A 27,282-nucleotide genomic window follows, 5' to 3' on the forward strand; every position below is an offset into this window, starting at 1 on the left:
CCCACTTCCACAGAGATGCATTAACAGAGAGGACTCATAACAAAGAGAACTTTCCATGTCTAATATAAGGCACAAAGCAGTAAGAAGGTGTGATGTTCAACACCAACCTTACCAACACCTCCTGGAGAGCAGACACCATCGGAGAGGAGTAAAGGGCCTCAGAAATCACCAGACAGCCCGAGCGCCAGTTCTCTCTGCACCCCCAAGGAAACGCCACGTGTCTCATCTCTGTCAAGCAAAGAAGCCACAAAACAAGGCTTTGTGGGGAACTCGCAGCGAGGCACAGAGAAGCACTAAAGCAGGTCACAAAAGTAAGAGACAACTGAAGGATGTTGAGGTGCTGGAGCAGGTTCAGAGAAGAGCAATGGAACTAGTGAAGGGTTTAGAGAACTTGTCCTGTGAGGAGCGGCTGAGAGAGCTGGGACTGTTTAGTCTGGAGAAGAGAAAGCTCAAGGGGGACCTTCTCGCTCTCTACAATTACCTGAAAGGAAGTCGTAGGGAGATGGGGGTCGGTCTCTTCTCCCATGTTATGAATGACAGGACGAGAGGGAATGGCCTCAAGTTACGCCAGGGGAAATTTAGGTTGGATATCAGGAAGAATTTCTTTCCAGAGAGGGTTGTGAAGTATTGGAACAGGCTGCCCAGGGAGGTGGTGGAGTCCCCATCCCTGGCGGTGTTTAAAATCCGTGTGGATTTGGTGTTGAGGAACATGGTTTAGGGACCCTGACAGTGCAGGGCGAATGGTTGGACTCGATGATCTTGAAGGTCTCTCCCAACCAGATGATTCTATGATTCTATGAAAACCTACTTCCCCAGTCACTGCCCAGAGCCATCAGAGGAGAGAAGACAATTAAGCTCACTGCAATTAGCCAAACCCCACCCTTTGGCAAGCAGGGATGGGGAACGGTCCCCAGCACACTCGTGAAGAGAGGCGAGGCCATGCACTGCTGGGTGAGGTCCACACCGCGCACACAAAACAGAGCATCTTGCCCAGTATGTACTTGTGTGCACATGCAGGTGGCAAAACGGCTCGGAGTAAGCACTTTGGTGATGCAGGTGCTATTTGCAGATGTTTTCATTTTATATTTCTTTAGTTTTCATAAAATTGACTTTTGCCATGCAAGCTTAAACATTTCTTATTTGCACTGCAAATGTTTTTTTTAAAAAAAAAGCAGTAAGATTTATGTTGTCAGACAGTAAAGTTGGGAATGGAAGCAAGAAACTAGCTTTAAAAAAAAAAAGTCATTACAGTTGTCAGAAAAGCATTAGTAGGAGAAACTCCTCAGCAAACTGTCTAACACTTAGGTGGAAAGACTCCATCTCCAAGACAGCCCAGTTACACTTTTTGCACTTTTTTTCCCCAAGTTCCCTAAATCCAAACATGCTTCTCAGCCCTTGAATATAAAAAGAATGAATCTCTAAATGCTAAAGATCACTACAACACTGTTTGAGATTTCCATCTATTTATCAGGAATGCTTGTTGATGTTTCCAGTTGGAGAAAATATTTTTTTGTTGTTGTTTTTAAAAAAATATTTATTCCTCCCTAGATTGCATACCCATACCTACTTATGAGCCCCACCACAACACTGCAGCCTGGGTTTGAGCTGGGTACCAGCTTTTCATTATTTGTGCTTTCTTAGGTAAAAATCAGGACAGATTACTGCAGAATAGACCAAATCAAATTAGACCTGACCATCATGGAAAGAATGAGCTTTAATCTTACTTCCTTCACCTCTTACTTAATTCCTTCCCTATTCACAGTGGATTTCACTTACTCACTTGAATTGGAATTGATGACTTTGCTTTAAATTCAGAGGTGGGCCAGATTTCTGTTTTCCCCTACAAAGCCCAGCCCAGTTCCTGTTTCTCCAGGCTGTTTTACTAACGTACATTCCTTGTTCCAGTTATTATCCAGCCTGGCCTCCTACAGACTAACTGGCCAAATGCTGAAAAGCATCCTTTTTACATACATGCATCTGTTTTCCCACGTTTCAGTAGCTTTACCTAAGGACCAGGTCATGGTTTTCATAGGCTCCCATGGTTGTGGTTGTTGTTTGTCCTCTGAAAGCAAGGTATGATGCTTGTGCCGGGGGCTTCCCCAGCAGACACCCGGCACCACTCCTGAGCAAACGAGGCACCATGGTTTTGGTTGCAAGAAACAACATTCATCATTAGAAAGGGAAAAAGTACAGAATCAGATTATTTGGCCTTGCGCTGCTCCAGCGTGCCCAGATTTTACTGCGGGGTTACTTTCATGGATTTGCGATGGTCACTCCGGATATCAAACAGTGTGAAAGGGCAGGTCTTGCCCTGATGTTTGCAAAGATGAATTGTATAAAATTCACAGGACCCACTGGAAACATTATGTCTGAACTAGGCTGTGAAAACTCAGGGCGTTGGGTCAGTTCTGCTTTAAACATAGTGTAGCCTTCTCCTAAAAAGAGGTTAAAAAAAGATCACCCAATTATAAGTTAGCTTACAACCTAATATTGACCTCCTGGAAGAAAACCAGTCTTGATTCATTTAATCTGAAGAACAGCAGTTCCCAAACATTATGGTTGTGACCCCTGTTACATTCCAGTGCCTGGGACCACACTACATTTAACAGCAGATTAAACTGAATTTGCTGGATTTATCACCTTGCTTACACCAGCTGAAACCTCAAAGCTGGTTGCCTCAGGGTACGGTCCCTGCTCTCCCACAACTTCACAATTCATGCTATTTATTTGTATTTAATTTAATCACCCATCAACCATCCTCTGAGCACGTGGAACCAGTGGAAACAACTTGCAGCTTTGGGTAAACATGGAAAGATGTTGACTTCCTTGCTTACGCTTTCCTGAACAACCCTTTCCTTGAGCCAAAACTAAGGTAAATAAGCCTCTAAACTAGGTACAAGGAGTAGGTAGGTACAAGCACCTTCACTGATAAACACCACTAATTACAATCAAGAGATATTAAGACAAATCTCAGCTTTACATGTGACAACGTCTGGTGCCCCAGATGCATATTTCAGGTCTGAAAGTAAACACACACAGGTACTGAAACCAACGGGAATCCATGGAAAAACTTCCATTTCTAGGATAAGGCCACTGGAATGTAAAAAGCGGGCTAGAATTTAAGAGACTACTCCAGCAGTATGTATTCTGCACAGTTTGATACAATATCAGATACATACTTCCCGCATGAGGAAAAGCAGGTTTGCTTACAGGCACTGAAAATGAAGATCCATAAGAAAAACCCTGATCTCACTGCAAATTCAAGCATTTAACATTCAGTGAGGAACGGAGAAAAAGCAAACAAAAAACAGACACTGTGTTGTACTGCTTTGTTTTTATAGAATTTTTACAATATAGTTCTCTTCATTTGCATATTTTACCCACATCTGTAGCTTTCTTTTTACATGTTGAACTGAACTGGAACAAATCTAAAGGTCTGATATATTTCAAACAACTGATAAAAATTGCAAAGTAGTAAACCCGTAAGAAAAGAAATTATAAAACTCTCTTTGTTAAGTGTTTAATGAAAGCAAGTCAAATGCATCATTAGGAACAATATGGTTTGTTTTAAACACATCATAGGTGACTCAGGCAGGACAATTTTTTTTTTTTTCTCTATTAGGCACATTTTTTTTTTAGCATACCTGTTTTCCAGACAGTTTTATACTATTCAATAGTATCATCTGCATCCACTTGGAACTGCTGCAGGATTTTCAAAATGTGATTGATCATGAATATTCACTATGGTATTCTCTTCCTCTTTCTTTAAAACTATCAGAAGGGGAAGAAAAAAAAAAAAAAAATCAGTGTTTCTTGTCTCTTAAAAAAATCCATAATGAATGATTGAGTTGTAAGGCAGCAACAGATTCAGTGTCAACTCAGGTCACAGTCCTTCAGTTCCATCTAGTGGGTAGAAATTTTATTTAGTGGACACGGTTCCTAGAGAGGCCCTTCAGGGCAAGATCACTGACTCACAAGGCCAGTTAACTGCTGGTAGAGTAAGTTAAGTGGTACACCAAGTAAGGAACACTAGCCACTCCTGCGTCATCCTTGCAGCCTCATATCTTCATAGAGAGAGCAAAAAGACAGTCCAATGGAAAAAAGTATGAATATGATAGAGCCATGACAGGTTCTGTGAATGGTTTATTTACAGTCTTCATCCCTGATGTGAAAAACAAAAAAAGCCTTCTTTGACTAAACCAGGTAGATCTCAGCAGCATGCTACATGCCTTAGCATCAGCCCATTGCATATCCTTGACCATTTAGCCATGGATTCACACTGAGGCAGTGAATAGAAAGTCCTACTGCTCAAGAAGAGCAATTTCAAAATGCTCACCTGTCCCATTGATACAACTCCCTAACAGAGACTCAAGAATGTCTCCTTTTGGTGGAGCAACTCCCCGTTCTCAGAATCTGTTCACGCTATTAGGAAAAGCGTGAAGCAGTTGGTTTCTCAGGGATCTCTCAGACATCCTTGCAGTGAGACTGCAAACTCAAATACATTACTCAGATGTGGGAACAAAATGATCCATGTGTTAAAGATACGCCACAACTTTGATAATTCCCTTCCCATCGTGATCTCATTCTGGAAGGAGAGAGGGCTTTAACCTTCACCCACAGCACACTCGAGGAGGGGTTTCAGAGCAGTATCTCTCTGCCTCCTTTTAGTCCTTGATAACTAGTACATTTTTCCTGAATTCTGGCCTTCTCATTTGCTAAGAGGGTTACTCCATTCCTGAAGGCAATGGCTTCAGCGTAGTGCTTTTTGGTCTCCAGTTTTAAGTCTTTAAGGCAGAACAATCACATGCTGATTCAACTTCATCCCCTGAAGGAGCATTCACTTTACACTCACCCGGCTGAACAGAAAGAAGTCAAAACATCTTTAACTACAGCACTAGAGACCATCCAAAATTAAAAAAGGGATGTATTACTGCAAATTTCCCTCTCAGAGGGAGACTGAACCACCCTTAAAATTCCATCCCCAGCTGATAAGACCATGAGTTCAGAGGTCAGCCCCCAAAGCAGTGCTCCCATGCACATTGCACGTTGCTATTTAGGCACCTCACCTCTTGGACAGGCAAGGTCAATAAGCATATTCCCTTCTGACAGAGCCATTGCCTTTACACAACTTGCACTTCACTACTGAAGCTTTTGGTTGCCTTTTTTTCGTACTCTAATGTTGAGGTGAAGAAGGAAAGAAGAAAATAATTAGCATAAAAAGTCCTCTGAATTCATACTTGACAAGACCAGTCCTACATACGGTGTAACAGTACACAAAATACATCCCCAAATCCTTTTATCTTCTTTTAAACTCTTTGGAAAGGGAATAGCCAGCGTAGTTGAGCAGGAAGAAAGCCAATTTATTTCAGCATAGAAGTTCTGCAATTCATTCCATGTTCACTAACAGTAACGCAGTTATTGCTCTGTTAAGATAGGACTGGATTGATCATTAACCCCCACCCTGAGTGCTGGGATTCTGGGATCCCAACACTGCCGAGAAGGACCTCCTAAGCCACAAGTATTGAAATAACTAAAAGAAAAGATCCTCATGAATAATTTCTTGTAAAGATGTGATCTTTGAGAAACATGGAAATTCCTCAGTTCTTCATATTGCCACTGCTTTGTGAATGGAGGCCAGTCTTTGCTCTCTGCACTAGAGTAACGCATTATTTAGAATAACACATTGGAGATAAATTAAGGTAAGAATAGATGATCCAGCTGATTGAATCAAAGAACAGGAGAACAAGGATGCTCTGAAACTGGAATCCTTTAATGCTATGTGAATCACCCAGAATTCGTTTTACAACAAGTTCTTTTCCTTGGGTAGTAGTCTTCAAAGCAAAAGCAAATATGACAGGATTCAAGTGTGGACCATTTCTGCATCAGCCCACCAGATTCTGGTTTGCGTATTCACTTCAATGATATATAGCAGATATTGCTGACGGCATCGCTCTGAGTTCAGCAATATTTTCAAAGCTGTCACATTCCATCAATCAAGTTTCCTTGGGAGCAGATGATACCAATGCGAGGGTCTTCCATTCTCATACTTCAGCTACCTTCTTTTATTTACTTCCTCTGAATAATAAAAAAAATATTGTTCTGTTTACTCTAACATGCTACAATATGTGCATACATAACTGTAGGCGACGCATGAGTTACTTCAAGATGTGCTTTTTCATTGAAGTGCGCTTTTACTTTTACAAATTCTACACCAAGGTGGAAGGAAGGAAGGCTGCAGAGTGCTCATACACTGAAGCTGAAGGAACTTCTCCTGAACGGAGTTAAGATGTTTGTTCCAAGGTTCTTATGGACAAACTACTCTATCCCATGCACTCCGGCCTGAGCCAGCATTAAACATTCCAGAAACTGGTTGATTTGTTTGGATAGTTAATGGCAAGGCTGATAGCAGCAATGTTTTTCAGGGCCTAGAAGAGAGAAGGAAAAACAAAGTCATGTCAGAGATTCTCCCCAGTCCAAAACTGTAAAGAAATCCTTGTATGAAATTCAACAGAAATAGATAAATAACCACCCTGTTTCTACCTGGTCATCTCCTGGTAGTGCAGTAACTGTCATGCATCCAGGCAGTTTCAACAAGGCAACTGCATTTCCAGTTGCTGAAAGACTAGCCTCCTTCCCCATTTCCATGGTTTTGGCAGTTGAGAGATCAGTTTGGTAAAACAGATGTACCTGATCACACCCAACAGCCAGTTTGTGGCACATCAGCTGACTGTTAAAGGAGAACAGCACTTGGGCATAGCTCACTCACAAATTTCAGAGGCCTGTCATGGTATTGTAAAGCCCAAGCTCATTTATCTCTATTTTATAAAACTCCACTGGGCAATCAGAAATCATTCATTATCTCTGTCTGCCAGAAGAACATCACAAAAGCACACATCTCTGGGGTTGCGCAACCTTATTACCTGTGCTGTGCAGCGATGAAGATGATCTTCAGTATTTAAGGCAAGCAAATACTCCTGTAGAGATCCAAGCTCCTGCAGCCAGAAAGCATTCAATGAACACCAACTTTTCTACCAAAGATATCATCCTACTAAATAACATTAAACTGCTGATCATTATAGCAGTCCCCAAGAATCAAAAGGTACCAGAACTACACACAAGGCTCTCCTGGACACAGTTTGTGACCATAGAAATCAGTTCATTACAGATTGTTCATATGTAATGTTTAAAATAGACTCAAGGAGAACCACAATCAAATACTTTAAAATTAATTATTAAACCAGCATTCCTCTCAGAATAAAGAGTGGCTTTAGGGCCACCTGCCTTAATCACACAAGGAAGAGTCATGACTACCACTTAAGGTCCCATGATGGATAAGGCAACAGTACCCCCCTCTATTAGAATTTGCTACCAGACTCCACGTTTCTAAAGCATACCAAAGCTCTGATGAGCTTTCCCAAGAAAAAGGAAAACTGCGTCTAGTTTAACACTGAACTATGTATTGTTCCCAGCACTGGGGAGAGGAGGGATTTAAACACAGGAACTGCTTACAGTAACTCTGTTTTCTGTAACAAAGAAGAGTTCTGCAAGTGCACGATGAAGAGGAAGGAGAATACCAGGCTTGGTCACGTCATGACACAAGTTGTTTTCCATATGGGTGAAAAGCTGCCAAAGTGGCTTCAGCAAGGTAAGGTCACAGTCCCTGAAAAAAATAAACGAAATAGTGATGAAGTAGTGAGTAACCATGATCTAAGGCCTGTTTCAGGGTGGGGAGGGGGAGGAGTGGAACAAAAACCACCCAAACAAATTTAAGAGAACAAAAACGTACTGTTTTGACAGATGTATAAATGAAGGAAGAAACACAAGTAGTATTTTAAAATCTAAATTCACTTGAGCATTTTGGCACAATGAATTTCATTCTGAATCAGTAGAGAAAACCTCATATCCCTAAACATATTTAAATGATTTTTCTAAAACGGAGTGGCCTCCTGAAATAAGGACTTTAAAATAACTATAGACATCACTTTGTTAAATGCTCTAGCTCCACTGCTTGAAATGATGCAATACCAAACTACAGCATTGAGCGGGTGATGCCCTTGTTTAGGGCAGACAGACAAAAACTGATCTATAGCTTTACAAACAATTCCAACTCTGCCTCCTTCCTACTCCTGAGTTAAAGCTAGCTAACCCAATGTCACTTATACAGACAGGATGACAAATACCATTCGGTGGGAGGGGATAAGAGAGGAAACTATTTCAGAATCTATCACCAGATTAACACAACAAAAATATTAAATATTATAAGCACAACAGACTTGACATTTTAGAAATTCAATTTGTTGTCCGCATGACAAAGCAAACATTTTCTGATGAAAAAGAAAAGGGAACTTGAAGATACAGTAAATCAGTTATTAGAAGTAACACCACATTTAGTTTTTCAGACTTGGATGCGGAGTGGTACATCTAAAATTTAGAGAGTCAAGCAATGGTTTTACATAATTGTCTATTTTTATTACTGTATCTGAATATACTTTTTCATTTCTCTTTATCAAAGTAATCTATTGGGATGCTATTATTTTCATGATTTCACTTGTTCTGAAACGAAAAGACATGAGGTAATAGCTTTAAACTGAAAGAGGGGAGATTTTGATGAGATCTGAGGAAGAAATTCTTCCCTCTGAGGGTGGTGAGGCACTGGACCAGGTTGCCCAGAGAAGTTGTGGATGCCCCATCCCTGGAAGTGTTCAAGGCCAGGTTGGATGAGGCTTTGGGCAACCTGGTGTAGTGGAGGGTGTCCCTGCCCATGGCAGGGGGGTTGGAACTAGATGATCTTTGAGGTCCCTTCCAACCCAAACTGTTCTATGATTCTATGACGATTCTATCAAAGGACATAACTGAGATAAGTGTCAGCATTCCAGCACTGTTGTCCTGTGCTGTTAATGCAACTGTACACATTTACAAGATACTATAAAAGTTCAACATTTTTTTCAACATTTATTTTCATAAGAAAAACCTATGTCATACATACTTAAGCATTAGCACACCTATCCCTTCTGAAACTCAATTACTGGCTTAGTGGTACAACTAAAATTAATAATTTAAAAGTTATTTACTTTATAAGAGAATCAGATCATCATTTCACCAGTTGATTACCTCACTTGAATTCTGAAGTACGACTAATACAAAGAGAATAAATTTCTGGAAAATTAATTGAAATTTATCTTTTGTCCTGTGTCAGGGCATTACTTTTTCTCTTTACAACAACATTTGAATTCATTGGACCTTTTTCAAAAGCCAAGAAAGAAGAGAAAATATTTTCAAAAAAACCCTCCTTATAGTACGTTTCTGCTATCAAGGCACTGTGAATTGTGTCCAGAAGGCAAATCAAGAATACCTACTTCAAATCACAGTTTTCTGGCTTCAAAATAATATCCGCTGAGTCACTTTTTTTTCTCCTGCCCTTTGCCTTCTAGTGTTCGATGTAGAACAGCGCACTTACCTCTGGGCGCTGCACTGCACTATCTTCAAGAGCAAGTGGATGGCCTTCAAACGCTGGTGACCAGTCTGACGGCACGCTACCCCGACCTGCCATTCCCAGATTTTGGCCAGTGGGAGGTGAGGAATTACCCTTTCCTCTGACAGCATCTGCTTTAGAATTTCAAACCCTGGAGAAAAAAAATTCGAACAGCTGTTACTTTTGTAGGGACCCATCCTGTTCATATACTCCCTTTTCTCCATAGACTAAGTATTTCTCTGGCAAGTGAAAAATATCAAAGAAAAATACCAAACAAAAATCTGAGATAATTCTACATTACATCCTGACATCACAAGTCTTTTCTGGGGCAAGACTTAGACAAAAATTAGAAAGAATCCTATCTGAAATTAAAGTTTTGCCTAAACAAGGCAAACAAAACAGGTCCTCACTATTATGTGATACACAGTAAGAGTTTTGCTGGTTGCAAATCATCCACCAGCCTCTAGTTCATGAAAAATATTTAAACTCTAAAATAAACTAATAAAACCTTACATGCTATATCTAGAAATTAGATCCAGAACTAGCCTATTTTAATGGATAACCACTTTTTAAAAACACAATTACAATTATTTCTGCTTCCAATTACGGCACCTTGGAGTGTTTACTAAATCCTGTGTGTAATTACTGTCATATAATGAGACTTTGAATGCAAATAACATTATTATAATTATCATCTCCAAGTCTCTGTGAAGATTTGTTATTTCTAGCATAAAGTCACAGCAAATAAGAGACATTAGTTTTGTTCCAGTTGAAACTTGACTAATCACATTATTTCCAAAACACTGGAGAAAGCAAATTTTAAGTCAAAAAAAGGGATAACCACAAGCCTGTCAAAACTCGGTATAGTATCTCCAAAGAGTCCTTTCAGATACATTCTGAGCAGAGCTTACCTGTCTGAAACCTTCCAAGATGACCTGCTGTCACTGTAAATTTATAACCCCACTCAGTGTTACTCATGTCAGAAGTAAATCGGTAATAGAGTGTGTCTCCTGTGTATAAGGGAAGGAAGAAAATCCACATTACCACCTTCTGAGTTAGTTTGGCCGTCACAAATACAATTCAAATTAAAAGTTTGTCATTAAAATCAATTAATCCTAGATATCGTCATTCAAGAGAGGTGATAGTTTACTTTTCAGTAATTACGAAATGCACTAAACAGTATGACAGAATCATAGAATCATTTCGGTTGGAAAAGACCTTTAAGATCATCGAGTCCAACCGTTAACCTGGCACTGCCAAGTCCACCACTGCGTCATGTTTCTAAGCACCATATCTACACATCTTTTAAATACCTCCAGGGATGGTGACTTCACCACTTCCCTGGGCAGCCTGTTCCAATGCTTGACAACCCTTTCGGTGAAGAAATTTTTCCTAATATCCAATTTAAACCTCCTCTGGTGCAACTTGAGGCTGTTTCCTCTCGTCCTATTGCTTGTTACTTGGAAGTAACAGCTCACTACAATCTCCTTTCAGTTGTACAGAGCAATAAGGTCTCCCCTGAGCCTCCTTTTCTCCAGACTAAACTCCAGTTCCCTCAGAATGGTTTCCACTGTATAAAAATACTTGCAAGGATAACGTCTCTTATTTTTGTCAACTACACAGAAGAGGGAATTAAAGAAATTCAATACTGTACACAGTTAAACTTCAGTTTTCCCATTGTGTTAGGGATCAACCATAATTTATGAAAAAAGAACCTCTACATAGGCAACCAAGTTCCCAGACCACTATTTAAAATGTAAAAAAATTGTGAAACTAAAGTTGCAGTGCTCTTACAGGTCAGAAAATTAAATTGCGGAATTCTGCTCTAGGGAAGAAAATTGTTAAACTTAACCACTTAAAAGTGGAAGAACTATCAAAATGTTTAACCATTTTACAATCAGGTAGCGGAGCATTCAAGAAGTTCTCGTTATTGTAGCACCTACAGCTTCACAAACGCTGTAATGCTAAACAAAAACCATCCTTACCTATTGTGCTCTGTAATATTACATCTGGTTAAAACTTAAAATTTCCTTCTGTTCCACAGAAAATCCTATTAGCCTGGGACAAGCACACTAGTTTTCACTGGGAAGCAGAATTTTCAAGGTTTCAAGAAGAAGGAAGATTTTTAAAACATTGTTTAGGATTAAAAAAAAAAAAGTCTAAAAAACCTGTTCCCTTTTTCATCACGAAATGGAACCTGTTCCCCTTTTCATCATGAAATGGAGCCATTGCTCTCTTCTACTCCGAGGAGTCTTGAGAAAGCCCTGCCATCAAATGAAAAGCCCAGAAGCCTTCAAATGCCTGGTTTCAGCTAAAGCCTGCTGAGCAATATCAAGAGCCTTAATCCAGACAGCCTTGGCTGGAAATGAAGTTTCACAGCCAAGGCTGCTCCAAAACAATGGGCCTCAAATTTCAGTTTCTTGGCAAACCTCTGCAATGATCTGGGAGGAAAAGGATGACAGAAAGAAGTTCATAAAAATCCAAAATATCTCTACAGAGCACACATTTGTTTCCAACAAGCACCTTGTAACCCAGCTTACTTTGCTAAGGAAGTTCCTAAATCTATTTACAGCTACTGGCAGTACTCAAAGTCAAAAGCTTCCTGCAGTGCTATGGAGCTCTGTGGGTTAAAACAACTTAACACAAGAAGCATGGGACCATGCAGTGCTTCGGCTCACTGGCGTTTGCTGCTGTGTTATCAAAAACGTGCTTAGAGAACACAGACTGACGCCGTCAGTCAAACGACTGACTTTTTTTCAGCTATGGTCTGTGGCAACAACTGGAGACAAGGCACTGACACACATTATTTGCTCTGAGCACTAGTATAGCACAGAGACAAGAGATAAGCCTATCTCCGTTGGGTGGTGTTTGTTTATTTTTTTTTTAAATGTGCTTCCTGTGGAAAGACAGACAAGGCAGAAACAATGTAAGTGAATATCGTGCAGAACAAGGACTGTGTTGGAACAGAATCAAGATCAAAATTTGTTTCCAGCAGTTAGTGCATGCTTTGACCGAGGAGTGGAAAAAAAAAAAAGGTCAAGTAGCAGAACAACAGATAAGCCTACTTTTAAGAAACAAACACAAGAGCAGCACGTCAGAGCAAACAGATTGGGAGAAGAAAACGAGGGTTTTTTCCCCCACACGTCTCAGGAACATCCACATTTAACTGTCATCTTTCAGTAATTTCTCAGGAGTCTTGGATACCAGCAATACTCTATACATTTGCACTGCTAAACACTGCATATTCACCTGGAAGCTCAAAATCATTCCATTTCTGCGGAGACCCACTGAAGCTGTGCCGATCCTGCTGGAAGTCACTGCTGCTGGACATGAGCAACTCGTCACAGCCTTCTTCTGTATTACACTGAGAGTCAAATTTGATTGAGAGGTAGATAGCACCAGGAATGTGAACTTTATCCTGAGAAATAAATACATGATCTTTGTATACTGTAATACTATATTACCAAGAAGGCACTTAGCTTCCACCGTACAAACAAGGGAGATATAACAAATATTACAGCATCTCCATGGGAAAAAAAGTCTTCATTATTTTTATTGAGAGCTAATTTAACAAATGTAAAGTATGGTCTATTGTTTGCATTAGCTGTTAAGAATGTAAAAATTAATTGCTAGCAATGCTTTGGGTTTTTAAAAGCTGTGATTGTTGCTGACATTGATCTCATTGCCAGAACCTAAAGGTTTATACATATTTTAAAAATAAAAATCATAAGAGTCAGAGCTGCAGTGAAGTTAAAATTCCCAAGACTGCCCAGAGGCATTAATTACTTAGCAAACTATAGGAGAAAAATCCTTTCAAACAATACCAAGGAAAGAAAAATCAGCAACTGTTTGTGTCAGGAGAAGGTAGTTTAAAATGAGAAATACAAGAAAAAAACGACTCCACTCCTAGCTTTCATCTAGGAAAATAGCACAAGGAAGTAACAGGTCAAGCGAAACAGATGTTTGGATGAAAGGGTAGAAGTATTTGCTCATAGAGGCCCTGAAGCCATCTAATTATATGATCTTCAAACACAAGTGCAGTAAAACCATTCAAGTTATGCATTGGATTAAAGTGCATAAATGATTAAATTAGGACTACAATGAAGTGCCTTATTGGACATATTTCTTACAGGGCAAGGCCCCAGTCATTTGGCACTGGCCTCTTCAAAGGCAAGACTAAAGAGGACATTTCACAGGTGCTTCAAGCACAGAAGTCCCATGGGTATACACATGGAGTACTAATGTTTTTCAACTGGTCTTCAAGCAATGCAAATCCACTGCACTGTAATACACGTATAACTTACCTCAAAATTAGTATTGTTGTTATAAGGATGTTTAGATTCACGCATCTGGACTGCCATTCCGGGTTCCTCCATGAACTGGCAAGCTGCCAATGCCATTGTTCCCAGCATGCTCTCATTGCAACCGTGCAGTACTTTCTGTAGAATCTGGGCAGAAGCAACATGTCATGTAAATACAATTTGCTATCAAACCAACATTTACTAAAACTCACATGCTGATGACTGACACAAGTCATTTCTAGCTGCACATCATTTCGGAAGAGTGAATCAAGCTACTAGCAAGAAACAAAACAAATTCACCAACTCTGTAAGTGCAGAATATTTTACTTTGTCCTCTGTTCCAGATTTTTCAGTCTTTATCTGATAAAAACGTGAGAGCTATTAGCTACATCCCTTTCCACAAATGCTAGAATCAAGGCTAATCCATAAAGTAATTAACAGTAAACTACAGCTGTAAATAAGGAACATAATTTTAAAACAACTTTGTTAACATAACAAACAGATATCTTTACCTCTATACCTACAGGCTTTCATTTGAACAGAATGTGTCATATGTTTCAGCCTTCAAAATGTACGACTCCATGTACAAAAAGAAATGATTAAGTATACTTAAGTGGCTGCAGTGTTTGAAAGCACTAGATGCAAGAGCTCTGTCTTGAAAAATATGAATAAATACCATTTAAGCTATCAGGACAGACTAAATGATATTTCAGAACAACCTTAGCCTCTCTTTTTCCTATTTTTCAAAAGTGCACAGAAGCTCTTAATCAGGAGTCCTGCTACTCGAGGTCCTTTCCAGGTCATTACAGCAACCTATTACACCTCTTCACCTGCAATTTTCTAACTCTTCCTATAAAACGTAATACTAGTCAGACCAAAAGGTTCATCTCCAAATCAGCCATGAACGCATTTCTTGGGGAAAAGGAGTTTAAAAAACAAAGGCAGTATGCAGCATAGTTCCCTGAATGCATTATTTGCCTCCACACACTTGCGGAATAGCCTAAGACGAAGGCTACACTTTTGTATTTAGTACGCCTTAACAGATATTTTATTCTGTCAGTTCATCCTGTCATTTTTCTGAACCTATATAAACACCCTGTGGCAACAACTTCAATGACATACTGTGTCAAGACCAGTTCTTTTGGTTTGTTTTGGACCTGCCACTCATTACCTTAATTTGACACTCCTTTGTTTTCTTACTGGGAGGGCCAGTGAATAATACTTGCTGTTAACTTTTGTATGCTGCTTACTGTTGTAAAACTACAGAGACAGAGGAACAGAAATGCACCCATAGGGCAAAGATTCAGGATGAAGAAAACTACTTGGTTCCTCATACTGAAGTTATTCCATGGCTGTAATAACTCCTGCCACTCTTCTCCAGACCTCTTCCTACTGTAATGCATTTTTTTTTTTTTAAATGAGATGAGGGAACCAGGTCACAAGCTCTAGCCCAGATGAGAGCATACTGTTGGTTCAGTGGCATACCAATGCCTTCTGGTTCATTCTTAAGTCCCTCTTAAGATTCCCAGCACTTGATTTTCTTTGACCGCTGTGAAGCACTGAGCTGACATTTTCATTACATCGTTCTATTATAATTTCAAGATCACTTCCACCACGGTAACAGTCAGCTCATCAATGGAATAGCAGGTATCACAATATACACATTGAGATCTAACAAAAAGCAGCTTTCAAAACGGACTGCCTATTTTACCAATTTCTTCCTAAGATTTATTTGCTCTGTCTCCACAGAGCTAGTTTTTTCCGTTTTCTGTTAACAAAATCAGTACATTAAGACACTGACAGATTCCAACTGCTTTTTCAGAACTAATTTAAATTCTGGAGTTTCAGTTTAGTTTAAAAAATGAACTGCAAGTATTTTTGTTAGTCAGAGTCTCATGGCATGTAGGCCCAGGGCTTGTTTGCATGCATAAGTGAAATCCACTTACTTTTTCCCATAACTGCTTTTCCTCTAGCTGCATAAGCATGTCCAGTATGTATGTCATATGGGCTGGGCCACTAAGATCTAGGATTTCCTCATTTATTGCCACGTCATCTGGCCACTCCGCTAACAACGATGCCAGCACATGCCTGGCATAAAGAACAGCAGTTGCCTCGTTTACGCGATACAGGTAGTCCCTCACAGCCTTTTTACTTCTGGAGTCCAGCTCCTTGTGCAAGAGTATTGAACTCTTGGTGCGACGTTGCTTGGCATAACTAAGCTGTAGATCACTCTCTGTGTTGGTTATCAGTTTCTGGGCGACCGGATTGGTTTCTTCTGTTGCTTTATCACAGAGCACAGGCTTCGACTGCAAAAAAGAAATGCAAGTTTGAAAATAGGCTCTGAACAATTTACTTCCTTATGTTTGGATATGAGGGTACAGCATTGATGGATAGGAGAAGAGCAACTGACATCATCTGCCTGGCCTTATCCAAAGCATTTGATACTGTCCCACACGACATTCTTGTTTCTAAACTGGAAAGACAGGGTTTGATGAATGGACCACTCGGTGGATAAGGAATTGGCTGGATGATCGCGCTCAAAGAGTTGTGGTCCACAGTTCAATGTCCAAGAGGAGGCCAGTGATGAGTAGTGTTCCTCAGGGGTCAGTACTGGGACCAGTGCTATTTAACATCTTTGTTGGTGACATGGACCACGGGATTGACTGCACCCTCAGCAAGTTTGCAGATGACACCAAGTTGTGTGGTGTTGTGGACACGCTGGAGGGAAGGGATGCCATCCAGAGGGACCTGGACAGGCTGGAGAGGTGGGCCTGTGAGAATCTCATGAAGTTCAACAAGGCCAAGTGCAAGGTCCTGCACGTGGGTCGGGGCAATCCCAAGCACAACTACAGGCTGGGCGGAGAATGGATTGAGAGCAGCCCTGAGAAGAAGGACTTGGGAGTGCTGGTGAATGAGAAGCTCAACATGAGCCGGCACCGTGCGCTGGCAGCCCAGAAAGCCAACCGTGTCCTGGGCTGCATCCAAAGGAGCGTGGCCAGCAGGTCGAGGGAGGGGATTCTGCCCCTCTACTCAGCTCTCGTGAGACCACACCTGGAAACTGTGTTCAGCTCTGGAGTCTCCAGCACAAGAAGGACATGGAGCTGCTGGAGCGGGTCCAGAGGAGGCCACGGAGATGATGCGAGGGCTGGAGCACCTCTGCTATGGAGACAGGCTGAGAGAGTTGGGGCTGTTCAGCCTGGAGAAGAGAAGGCTCCGGGGTGATCTTATAGCAGCTTTCCAGTACTTAAAGGGGGCCTACAGGAAAGCTGGAGAGGGGCTTTTGACAATGGCATGTAGTGATAGGACAAGGAGCAATGGCTTTAAACTGAAAGAGGGGAGATTTTGATTAGATATAAGGAAGAAATTTTTCACTCAGAGGGTGGTGAGGCAGTGGAACAGGTTGCCCAGAGAAGTTGTAGATGCCCCATCCCTGGAGGTGTTCAAGGCCAGGCTGGATGAGGCTTTGGGCAACCTGGTGTAGGGGAGGGTGTCCCTGCCCATGGCAGGGGGGTTGGAACTAGATGATCTTTGAGGTCCCTTCCAACTCTAACCATTCTATGATTCTATGATATCTGACCAGTCCATCAGACTGCAAGCTGAATTTACAAATTAATTTATCTTTACCTACTAAAAACCCAGTGCATCAAAAACCACAAAAGTATGATCTCTCATGCACCTACAGGGACAGAATTCCTCAAAAAGACTGTTTTTGTCACCAGAGTTCATTATACCCTGATGCATTCACAACTGTGCACACAAGCAGAAACAGCAGCTAGAATTCTAACCAGAGGTGTTAATTTAACCTGACCTGCAGAGGTAAAGCAATGAAGTGCCATGCTATTTGTGACACAGAATAAAGAAAGTTGGGAGGAACCTTTGGAGATCATTTGGTCTGAATCCAACTTAAAGCTGAGCCAACTTCAAAATCAAGACTTTGCCCAGTTAAGTTTGTAGAATTTCCAGGAGTGGATATTTCACAGCAACTGTATAAGCTGTTGTAAGGCCTATTGTTTTTGTTATAATTATTTCAAACTATTTCAGGAAGCCCTTGATCCGGTTTTCTATGCAACTGATAGACAACTGCGTTGGTGATACCACACAGCCAGGAATAAGGACTCAAAATAAAACAAAGAGCTCTGGCACCATGCTGTTGAGTGAAAAACCTAAATCTTGCAAGTGTAGTGTCTACTTTACAAGACAAATTCATTGCTTCCTTGTTCTGCTGAAATTACTGTAAGATAACAATAATATGTGAAAACAGTAACCCATGGCATAAGCTTACAGTAATTAGATACAATCTCTCTTGTGTAAGGAGAGGAAATTACAGCGCGCCATCACAATTTGTTCTCCTGACCTGAGAGTCAAGTTCTCTTACTTTCTTAAGGAAGAAATACTTTCTTCTTGTTGCACCTGCCTGTGCACCTGCACATTTTGACATAAAACATTAACAATGGATTATTTCAGACGTAAAAAAAAAATTAAAAAAAATCTCAGGTTTGACGTTACTAAATAAACCTGAAGTTACTCGATGCTTAAATTAATCACTTCACAACTGCTCCTTTCTGTGGAGATGCACATACCAAACAGGGTAAGATGATCATATCTGTATCTACTGCTTTTGAACTCTGCTCCTCCAGCCTCAAACGCTTGCTGGGTTGCCATTTCTGAGCCAGTGTTCGGATTCTCTCATCTGTTGTAATTACATCTCCATCAAACCTTAGAAATGGCAAAAGAACAAAAAAGATACACAAATGTATTTCGGAAGTAATGCAAACTAAATTAGTGCAATTAAATGCAAACTGAATCCTCCCACCTTCTGTTTTAGAAAGGTTCATTAAACTCTACCTATTTTCATCATACTGTGTTAACTAGTTTCCCTGTTCTAACAAGTCAAAGGTTTTAAATGTTATAAAATTGCTCATCGGTGTGAGAACATAGTGGCCCCATGACATCCTTTGATTACTAGAAGCCACATCTAAGCTCTCTCCATTCTTCCTCAGTTAGGATAATTTAGAGACATAGTAGATCTTCATACGGAAGGTATCGTACAGAAAAGAACATGCAATGCCTTTCAGAAGATGGCGACTTGTTTCCGTAAATATAACTCAGTAGAGTTTATTTCTTTTTTTTTTTTTTTTTTTTTTTTTCACATATGAAAACCAAATTGTATCTTTGGAATAATTTCTATTTGGCACCTATTAGATTTTAAAGTTATCACCCACGTCTAGTAACTTTGTTTTTCTACTGGACCCAGTCTTTCACATACCTCTTTTGAACTTCCAGGAAAAAAGAATCTGTTCTTTTCATTTGCAGCTCATACATGGCTCGAAGAATATGGAGAGGTGCATTAAGTGCATCGTGTGTCATCTGAGCAAGGAGACCAAAAAAAAGAACAAAAACCGAGGACATTACAGGGGAAAAAGAAAGATGAGTTTCTTTAAGGACAACCTACATACTATTTTCCCACTTATTGTATACACAAAGAATTAATGAACTTAATATCTGGATTAGTAAGAATGAAAAACAATTTAGCAAAAAGCTTTATAATTATTTTGTAGTGTTTGTTACTGTAGTTCTAATTTATTTCCTTCAGATAACAATACATTGAAATCATAGAACCGTATTCTGTAAATTTAGAAGAAAAACAGCCATATAAACTACCAAATATTTTATGCCACAAGTAAATTCACAATAACTTCAAAGAAGGTAAAATTAAGTACCAAGAAGCATATTTTGGTGGCTTCATCCAAACCCTCCAGAGGATCAAGTTTGTTTTGCTCTAAATCAACAGGACCAACAATGGGTTGTTCCACATCTTGATCCTGTTCCCTTTCTTCCAGTTCAGTATCCTCACGTTCAGCCAGAGAACTGATCTCTTTCTTTGAGGAATACAGCATTATTGACAAAATCTACAGAGGAAAAAAGGTAGCATAGATTATTAGTGTATCTGCAATCAGTATTTTATAAGAACATTATAAGACTTGGACACTGCTTAACACATGTCATTCTAAAAAGAAGCAGCATCTAAAAAAATCAAAGGAAACAAAAACCAAAACACACAACCAAACCATTTGCCACTTCGCAAATGAGTTACACCTCCCAGGCTGCTATGAAGGCAACTTAAGTGACTACCTGAAAGTGTAAAAAATTGATAAAGTAATTATTCAACCATTTAGGTATATCAAAGGTTTGGGGATTGTTAGAAAAGAGCAGAACAGAGGTGACTATCACCAAAAAGCCAGCAATGCCCTTACACCCTCTTCTCCTTTGAAAACATACCTTCAGCTTCATAGAATCATAGAATGGTTATGGTTGGATGGGACCTCAAAGATCATCTAGTTCCAACCCCCCTGCCATGGGCAGGGACACCTGCCACTACACCAGGTTGACCAAAGCCTCATCCAACCTGGCCTTGAACACCTCCAGGGATGGGGCATCCACAACTTCTCTGGGCAACCTGTTCCACTGCCTCACCACCCTCTGAGTGAAAAATTTCTTCCTTATATCCAATCTAAATCTGCCCTCTTTCAGTTTAAAGCCATTGCTCCTTGTCCTGTCACTACACGCCCTTGTAAAAAGCCCCTCTCCAGCTTTCCTGTAGGCCCCCTTTAAGTACTGGAAAGCTGCTATAAGATCACCCCGGAGCCTTCTCTTCTCCAGGCTGAACAGCCCCAACTCTCTCAGCCTGTCTCCATAGCAGAGGTGCTCCAGCCCTTGGATCATCTCCGTGGCCTTCTCTGGACTCGCTCCAGCAGCTCCATGTCCTTCTTGTGCTGGAGACTCCAGAGCTGAACGCAGTATTCCAGGTGGAGTCTCACGAGAGCAGAGCAGAGGGGCAGAATCCCCTCCCTCGACCTGCTGGCCACGCTCCTTTTGATGCAGCCCAGGACACGGTTGGCTTTCTGGGCTGCCAGCGCACGGTGCCGGCTCATGTTAAGCTTCAGCACAGCCAACACCACTAATACTAACGTGAAGAGAACAATGCTACATACTTCCTTGGTTGTACAATTTTGTGTCAGCCTCCATTCTGAGGAGTGATGTTGGCAGAGCTATGGCGAGACATTTTAGTACCCAGGGCAGAACATTCATTTGGTACAATGCTGCCCAAAGCAGGGGAAGGTGGGGCACCCCTCTGAGTCAGGGCTGGTTCTCTGGCTGTAGGTTAGGAGGCAGAAAGATCCCACAGTCCGGATCTGATTCTGCAGTATTTCTAACCAACTATCTGGGGCAACTTTTTAGAGGAATTCTGGTGCTTTACTCTTTCCCTCTCTCATTGCTACCATCTTAAGTACAATTTAACACAACTCTTGACTACGATAAAACATAGCTAACAGTTGAACCACACTCCTCTTCCAGCAATTAACAAACATTCAGGAAGAACGTACCCACATGCATATTGATCTCCCCATATTGCGTGCAGTAATACCTTGTACATGTCAGTGAGTAATGCAAGGAATGTTTTTCTTCAAGACTAATTACTATTTTTTAAATTGAAGAATGGAATTTTCAATAATAGTCTAAATAAAATTCATAAAAGAACTGACTAGGTGATGAATGCCTCATCATGCAAATTTCTTTCAAATACAATCAGATTAATTAAAATCATCTCCTGTTTTAAAGAAGTTAGACTATTATCTATGCAATTATGATGGACAGAGGAAGTCAGATTCAGAGATACGGTTAAGTGAACATTTTTATAAAGACTAATTGGAAATACTCTTGAGACTTTCTTGACAAAAGGGAAGTGCAGTGCCATCACCTTTCATGCCACTGTGTAAAGCCTGACTTTTTACAAAACATAACTTTTCCTACCTCCAAGTCTCTGAGAAGCCAGGTCTTACTGAAGCCAGTTCCTTTACTACATTTCTTTACTAGAAGCTTGAGTAAACCAGACTGAAGAAAGGCAGCTTGGACCTCCTTAAAGCCATGAATCTACACACACAGGCAGACACAAACAAATAAGTAAAAACGGAACAAGGCATCACAATGCTTGCAAGGCCTCAGATAAATTTTCTCTCATACGGCCTCAGATAAATTTCCAGCCCAAATGAACTATGTTGGCAATATTTTCCTTTCATTTCCCTAAAAAAATCTCAAAATACAAATCCCACTTCAAATACCTTAAAGGTATCATCTGTGACATACACACAGTAGTAATTATATATCTGTTTTGCTCTGACAGTTCAAAAAAAAATAAAGATCCCCTCTTCAAACACTTCAGGAGTAAGAAAAGGGGCAAGTGAGCTTTACTCCGTAAAGTGTTATCCCTATGAATTTCTTCTTCAGGTTTCTTAAATGGTCAGCCCCCACAGAGGAAAAGCAATCCAACTTTCAATTCAGACTCACACATGCTATTTAAAGCCTGGTAACATTTTCAACTCCCAACAGACAGGGGAAGATAAAAGGAGCCAGCTGTGAGAGAAACGAACTCGTGTTAGTCCCTATGTGCTCAGTCAATACCCAAGTTCCTGTAGCACAAGGTAGAATACTTTTATTTATATTATAAATATAGATACCTTAAGTGTTCTGTAAAGCCCCTTTAGAGCGAGTGACAAGACCCAAGTGGCTTCCACTGCCTCAGCATAGCTACTGTCCATGCTGGTTTGCAGAAGGTGTGTGGCTATAAGAACAAAGTGCTGGAGGTACTGTCTCAGCTGGGTCTGGGAATCACTGCCTTCTTGTCCACATTTCTGAATCAACTGATAGTCTTTCACTACAAGAGTGAAAAAACACAGCTCACTAGGTTGATCTTAAAATGTTGTGAAACCACATCTTACCAGGAGATACGAGTAGGCTGAGACATGAACATGATCCATACATGAAGTACATTCCAATGACAGTCTTGTAAAATTATCTCAGATTCACTGAGTAGTCAAGAAAATATTTCATTTTTCAGTGCAAGTTAAAAAACCTCTAGGTAACTTCTGGCAATAGTTGGTTGTCTGCACATATTTACACATAAACATTTCAGCATACAAAGCAGCGCATGTTGTATTTTACAGTTAAAGCGGGGAAAATTCTGACCTGCAATCAATGTGATGAAATAAATCCTGCTGATCTTACTGTTTAAAATGTCAACAGTTAAAAAAAAAAAAAGGCAAGCTTTTGTATTCAAATCTTCCTTCAATATCAAAAAGCAGTTTGGTCTGTTGATTTTTCCAAGTGTCTTTTAACCAACTTCAATAGTCAAATCTTAGGACAAACTATGGTTTATTAACTTTACAATATTAGGTCATGTACGCCAAAGCTGAAAGCTCCTAGAAATCCAACTGATTTGTTATATTTTAAACGTTTAGCCTGACTAATTTTTAAACAAGGTGAAACACAGGAAGAAAATTCTCTCTGGTACAACTAATGCGACCCAGGTGGCAGCATCCAGCTCTGGGGTTTTGTTGTTGCTTTCTGGTGGTTTTTGTTGTTGGAGGTATTTTTTAATAGCCTTTAGGCACCATAATAGCCAACACACTGTACTGTTGTGCCCTAGAATGGATTATTCTAAAATATCCAGACACGTTTCCTGGACTATAAGCTATTTCAGGCTGTATAGCTCTTCTTAATTTTTGTCTCAAATTTTAGGGGTATCTTCAATGGTTTTCACTTGCTAGTAGTTAGCACATCTTGCCCACAGTGGAAATACGCACTTCATAAAAATGCAGAGTATTTTTTGAGCAACAAAACAGACTATCCCAAAAATGTTCAGGCTCTGAGTATCTTTCCTTTATATAGCAGCATCTAAATACACAGAAGCAACATGCACATTTTTTAAATTTGCAATTGTTTTAAAACTTTAAGCACATGTTTGTAACGGATAAGAGACAAACAGTAAGCAAAACTCAAAACAGAAACAATCGCTTAATCAAAAGCCCATTTCTGAGATTTCTCAACTAATAAGATGGTCTCAACGGTTTCCTAAATCCTTTTCTGATTGAAAATAAATGTCAGAGTTTTAAAAAGAAAATGAGTCTCCATAATCTTTACTGCAGAAGCTTCACAATTGGGTTTAAGCTACAAACAGAAAATCAGGTGACTTACTAGAGTTCAAACTCTGCAGACCTGCACAAAGTGTTCTAGTTAAAATATGCTTTTGGGTATCCATAAGCAACTGTAAGGAAATACTCTGTGATTCTTTGATAAAATAAAAGTGTCACAGAACCTGTTTTTCTCTTTCGGGATTTGATGTCTACTACGACTGCCCTGTTTTTCTCAGTGAAATGCTTCAGGATGATCACGTTGTGAGGCTCATTAGCATTATCCACGTACACAGAACGCGTCCCCATACACAGCACCTGAAATTGCAGCAAAAGTTTCAGTTACGATTTGAAATACTTACTTGTAAATACACAGTCGTCTTTCATATTGGTTACATTTGCTTATACTTAATACTGTAGCTTTTAGCTGAACAACCTGCTCGCTGCCAGGTATTTGCTGATTTTTAGAAAATGGCAGTTCACTTCTGTGAAAAAAAAAACCACCTACAACAACCAACTTAATGCTACATAGGCAATATATCAGAGTTATGACTATCAAGAGTGAGACTGGATTGTTTTGTTTGTATAAAAAGCCCTTTTTGATACTCAAACACACTATGCTGGTTTTCTCGTGATCGTTACAAGCAGCACTCAAAGAAATGCAAGGCCAAACCAGCTACGTTATTCTTCATTAGATAAACACTTAATTGTGCGCAAGTGGAAAGATGTGAACTCTGACATACACCGCGTTTTGACAGTTTATAACAGATGTCCCCAATTGATGAAATCCATAGTATTTGGAAATAGAAACCTAAAAACTAACCAATTTCGTTTCCTTGACTATTGATAGGCCACTTACCTCAGGAAACCCAACCAGCACCAATAAAGTGAAGATATTGGTGTGCTTTAGCTGGAAGGGCAGTTGCTTAATGCAATGGTCAGTGAAAGCAGCGATCACATTATGCCACTGCGCAGAAGAGTTCAAAGATCGAAGAATATCTGCCATGGAGCTTGCCCAGTCCAGACCTACACGACTGGAAAGCAAGAGTAGTCTGTATTAGGAGGGCTGACTACAGACTTACCTGAAACTATTTTTCCTCAAGACAGCGTATCACTGTTAATCTGGCATAGCTATAGCTTTCATATCATTATAGAACTGTTTTTCCAAATATTTGAAGCTTTCGTGTCAGCTGAGCATGAATTCTGCTTTGTTTTCATCACCAGAGCATAAATACTACTCTCTTTTCTTAAACGGTCCACAGTCTCAAATCAAAGCGTGCCTGACGCTGTCATCTTTAATTCCTAATTTTAGTTTAGAGCTCAGAAGTTTTTCTTTACACGACGACAAGTGGTTTCTTTCCCACATACGTGACTACCTGCTCGCCCTCTGCAGATTACACAAATAATGTAGAGAGGATAGCCTCCTTGCTCTAAAGTTGCTGTCTTTGAGAAAATCCTTGCCCTCAGCTGATCCTCTGCATATTTTGCCTTTAAATTTCATGTTTTTCCGTTTATGAGCCTTCCCTGTGAAACATAGCTACAATGAAAAACAGCCCCTGTGAAACACAGCTACAATGAAAAACAGCACTGTCATATTTAACAGGCATGACATTAATCTTAAAATGCTTGAGAGCTTTCTCAAGATCTTAAAAATGGAACATCTACCCTGCCCCTCTTTGCTGTTTCCAGTGCAATTTTATTAAACAAAAATCTCTCTCCCTAATACTATTACATAAAAGGGCCAGATCCAGAACTCAGCACTGGTCATAGTTACCACACAACACATACTCTGCCTTTCCCAAGTCACACAAAAGATATGTAACTCAATGGGAGAGAATTCATGTCATATAAAAGTGTAGGACTGTATTTTGGTTTTCCTCGAAGTTTCCAAACCTTACTTCTTCCACCATAACATGCTATGTAGGTAAGCACAGGAAATTAAGCCACTCTTCAACAGACAGTCTTCTTTTAGAAGGAAATTAAAGAGATTCCCACTGCAACAAGGGCTGCAGATGCTAAACCTTACAGGTTTAATTTACTTTCTTTTACAAAGCCTCTATGTATGAGTGTCGTGGTTTAGGCCGCTCCAGCAGCTAAACTCCTCGCAGTCGCTCACTCACCCTCCCCCACCCTCCAGGGATGAGGAAGACAATTAAAGAAGAAAAAGAAAAGAGACCTGTGGGTTGAGATAAGAACAGTTTACTACTACCGCTATCAATATATATATGTGCACGGCTGTGTGCAATGATAAATATATACAAATGAGTGATGTGCGGTGTAATTGCTCATCACCCCTTGACCGAGGCCCATCTTTGAAACTAACGATCCCGAAACAGATAAATCCTGATACCGCAATCCCGGACGAACGGGAGGCCCAAAAATAGAGAGCAAGACAGAGAGAGCACTCAGAGTCTGAAAGTGAGAGTCCTGGAAGTGCAAAGGCCCTTCTGTCCGGCTGCCCCTCACTTTTATACTGGGCATGACGCTGCATGATATGGAATACTGACTGGCCAGTTTGGCCTCAATCTTAAGTCTAAGTACAAATCGTAAGGAGAGTCGTGGACCCCCCGTCCTGGCCATGCTCCCCCCATCCTGTTGTGCTCCTGCACACTGGCAAGAACACGGCAGCTGAAAAGTCCTTGAGACCTCAGTGCCAACTATAAACATCAGTGCACTGCCAGCGTTCTTCTCAGAGTAAGTCTCAGACTAAAACCAAAACACGGAGCTCTCCTAGCTGCTAAAAAGAAGAGCTGACTCTGTCCCAGCTAAAACCAGGACAATGAGGCACACATAGAAGAAAATTAGGATTAGTCATCAGAGAGCGACTAATAGGTTTAAAGTAAAAAGCACCTGTCTAAACACACAGCTCCCAGACTGAACAGAAGATGAGTTGTCTTCCAGCCTTCTGGCACTGTAGACCCATCTCCCGCAGCAAACAAATTATGTTTGGCTGAAAGGACTTCAGCCACCGCAGCATCCACTTCTGCAGGCTTAAGTCTCAGGATTAACTGACCCAGAAGTCCCAACGTTAAATGATAAGTTTCATTTAGGTGGCCAGCATTTGAGATTACAACCTGAAACATCAGTGGAAGGATTTGTTCCAGGTTAATCAAAGACATCGTGGAGCCCTACAGAAAAAGAAAAATCTCAGTTAGGCAGGGAAAGAAAATAAGATTTTTAGTCAATGTTACAGAACATACAAAAGCTTGTTTTAATGCTCTTTCATATTGGACGAAAGGAAATGAGAAACTAGGTTCTTACTTTGGTCGTTGACCTGACACATAAACCTAAGTTGATGATTTAAACTTTGGTGGTGTTGAACAGTTAAGATAGTGCTTTACAGACAAATTAAAATTCCCTTCTCCCCACACCCATGAACAAGCCAGTTCCCTCCTAAGGTTCCCCCGCACCCATCAACAAGCCCTTACATTCCTTAGTAATGTGAAATATCTTAAAATGTTCTGATTCGCATTTTACGACATGTAAGCAACAAAAGCCCATCTCCCACATTTAATTCGCTATGCAGATTGAAAGTAAAAAG

At 40.3% G+C, this 27,282-nt stretch overlaps 1 protein-coding gene across 6 annotated transcripts in view; it reads right to left on the bottom strand.

Moving 5' to 3' along the window:
• Window positions 1–3,337: 3,337 nt before the first annotated feature.
• The window catches only part of ZZEF1 (zinc finger ZZ-type and EF-hand domain containing 1), a 66,881-nt gene continuing 42,936 nt past the window's right edge, over window positions 3,338–27,282 (bottom strand). For 4 of the 6 annotated variants that reach the window (XM_086624807.1, XM_086624809.1, XM_086624808.1 and 1 more), the window contains 16 exons: window positions 26,592–26,869; window positions 24,601–24,775; window positions 23,927–24,059; window positions 22,290–22,486; window positions 21,586–21,705; window positions 19,494–19,682; window positions 19,040–19,140; window positions 18,354–18,489; window positions 15,720–16,079; window positions 13,777–13,920; window positions 12,722–12,890; window positions 10,384–10,482; window positions 9,458–9,623; window positions 7,510–7,660; window positions 6,921–6,992; window positions 3,338–6,425 (listed from right to left, as the gene is read on the bottom strand). In XM_086624807.1, the coding sequence (XP_086480933.1) occupies window positions 6,351–6,425; window positions 6,921–6,992; window positions 7,510–7,660; window positions 9,458–9,623; window positions 10,384–10,482; window positions 12,722–12,890; window positions 13,777–13,920; window positions 15,720–16,079; window positions 18,354–18,489; window positions 19,040–19,140; window positions 19,494–19,682; window positions 21,586–21,705; window positions 22,290–22,486; window positions 23,927–24,059; window positions 24,601–24,775; window positions 26,592–26,869 (2,565 nt within the window). In that variant the 3' untranslated portion in view covers window positions 3,338–6,350. The remainder of the gene's footprint in view (window positions 6,426–6,920; window positions 6,993–7,509; window positions 7,661–9,457; window positions 9,624–10,383; window positions 10,483–12,721; window positions 12,891–13,776; window positions 13,921–15,719; window positions 16,080–18,353; window positions 18,490–19,039; window positions 19,141–19,493; window positions 19,683–21,585; window positions 21,706–22,289; window positions 22,487–23,926; window positions 24,060–24,600; window positions 24,776–26,591; window positions 26,870–27,282) is intronic. The other 2 variants (XM_086624810.1, XM_086624811.1) reach the window with 2 other exon arrangements.

Source organism: Tauraco erythrolophus, chromosome 21 (genome assembly GCF_009769465.1).
Source record: "Tauraco erythrolophus isolate bTauEry1 chromosome 21, bTauEry1.pri, whole genome shotgun sequence".
Classification (NCBI taxonomy): Eukaryota; Metazoa; Chordata; class Aves; order Musophagiformes; family Musophagidae; genus Tauraco; species Tauraco erythrolophus.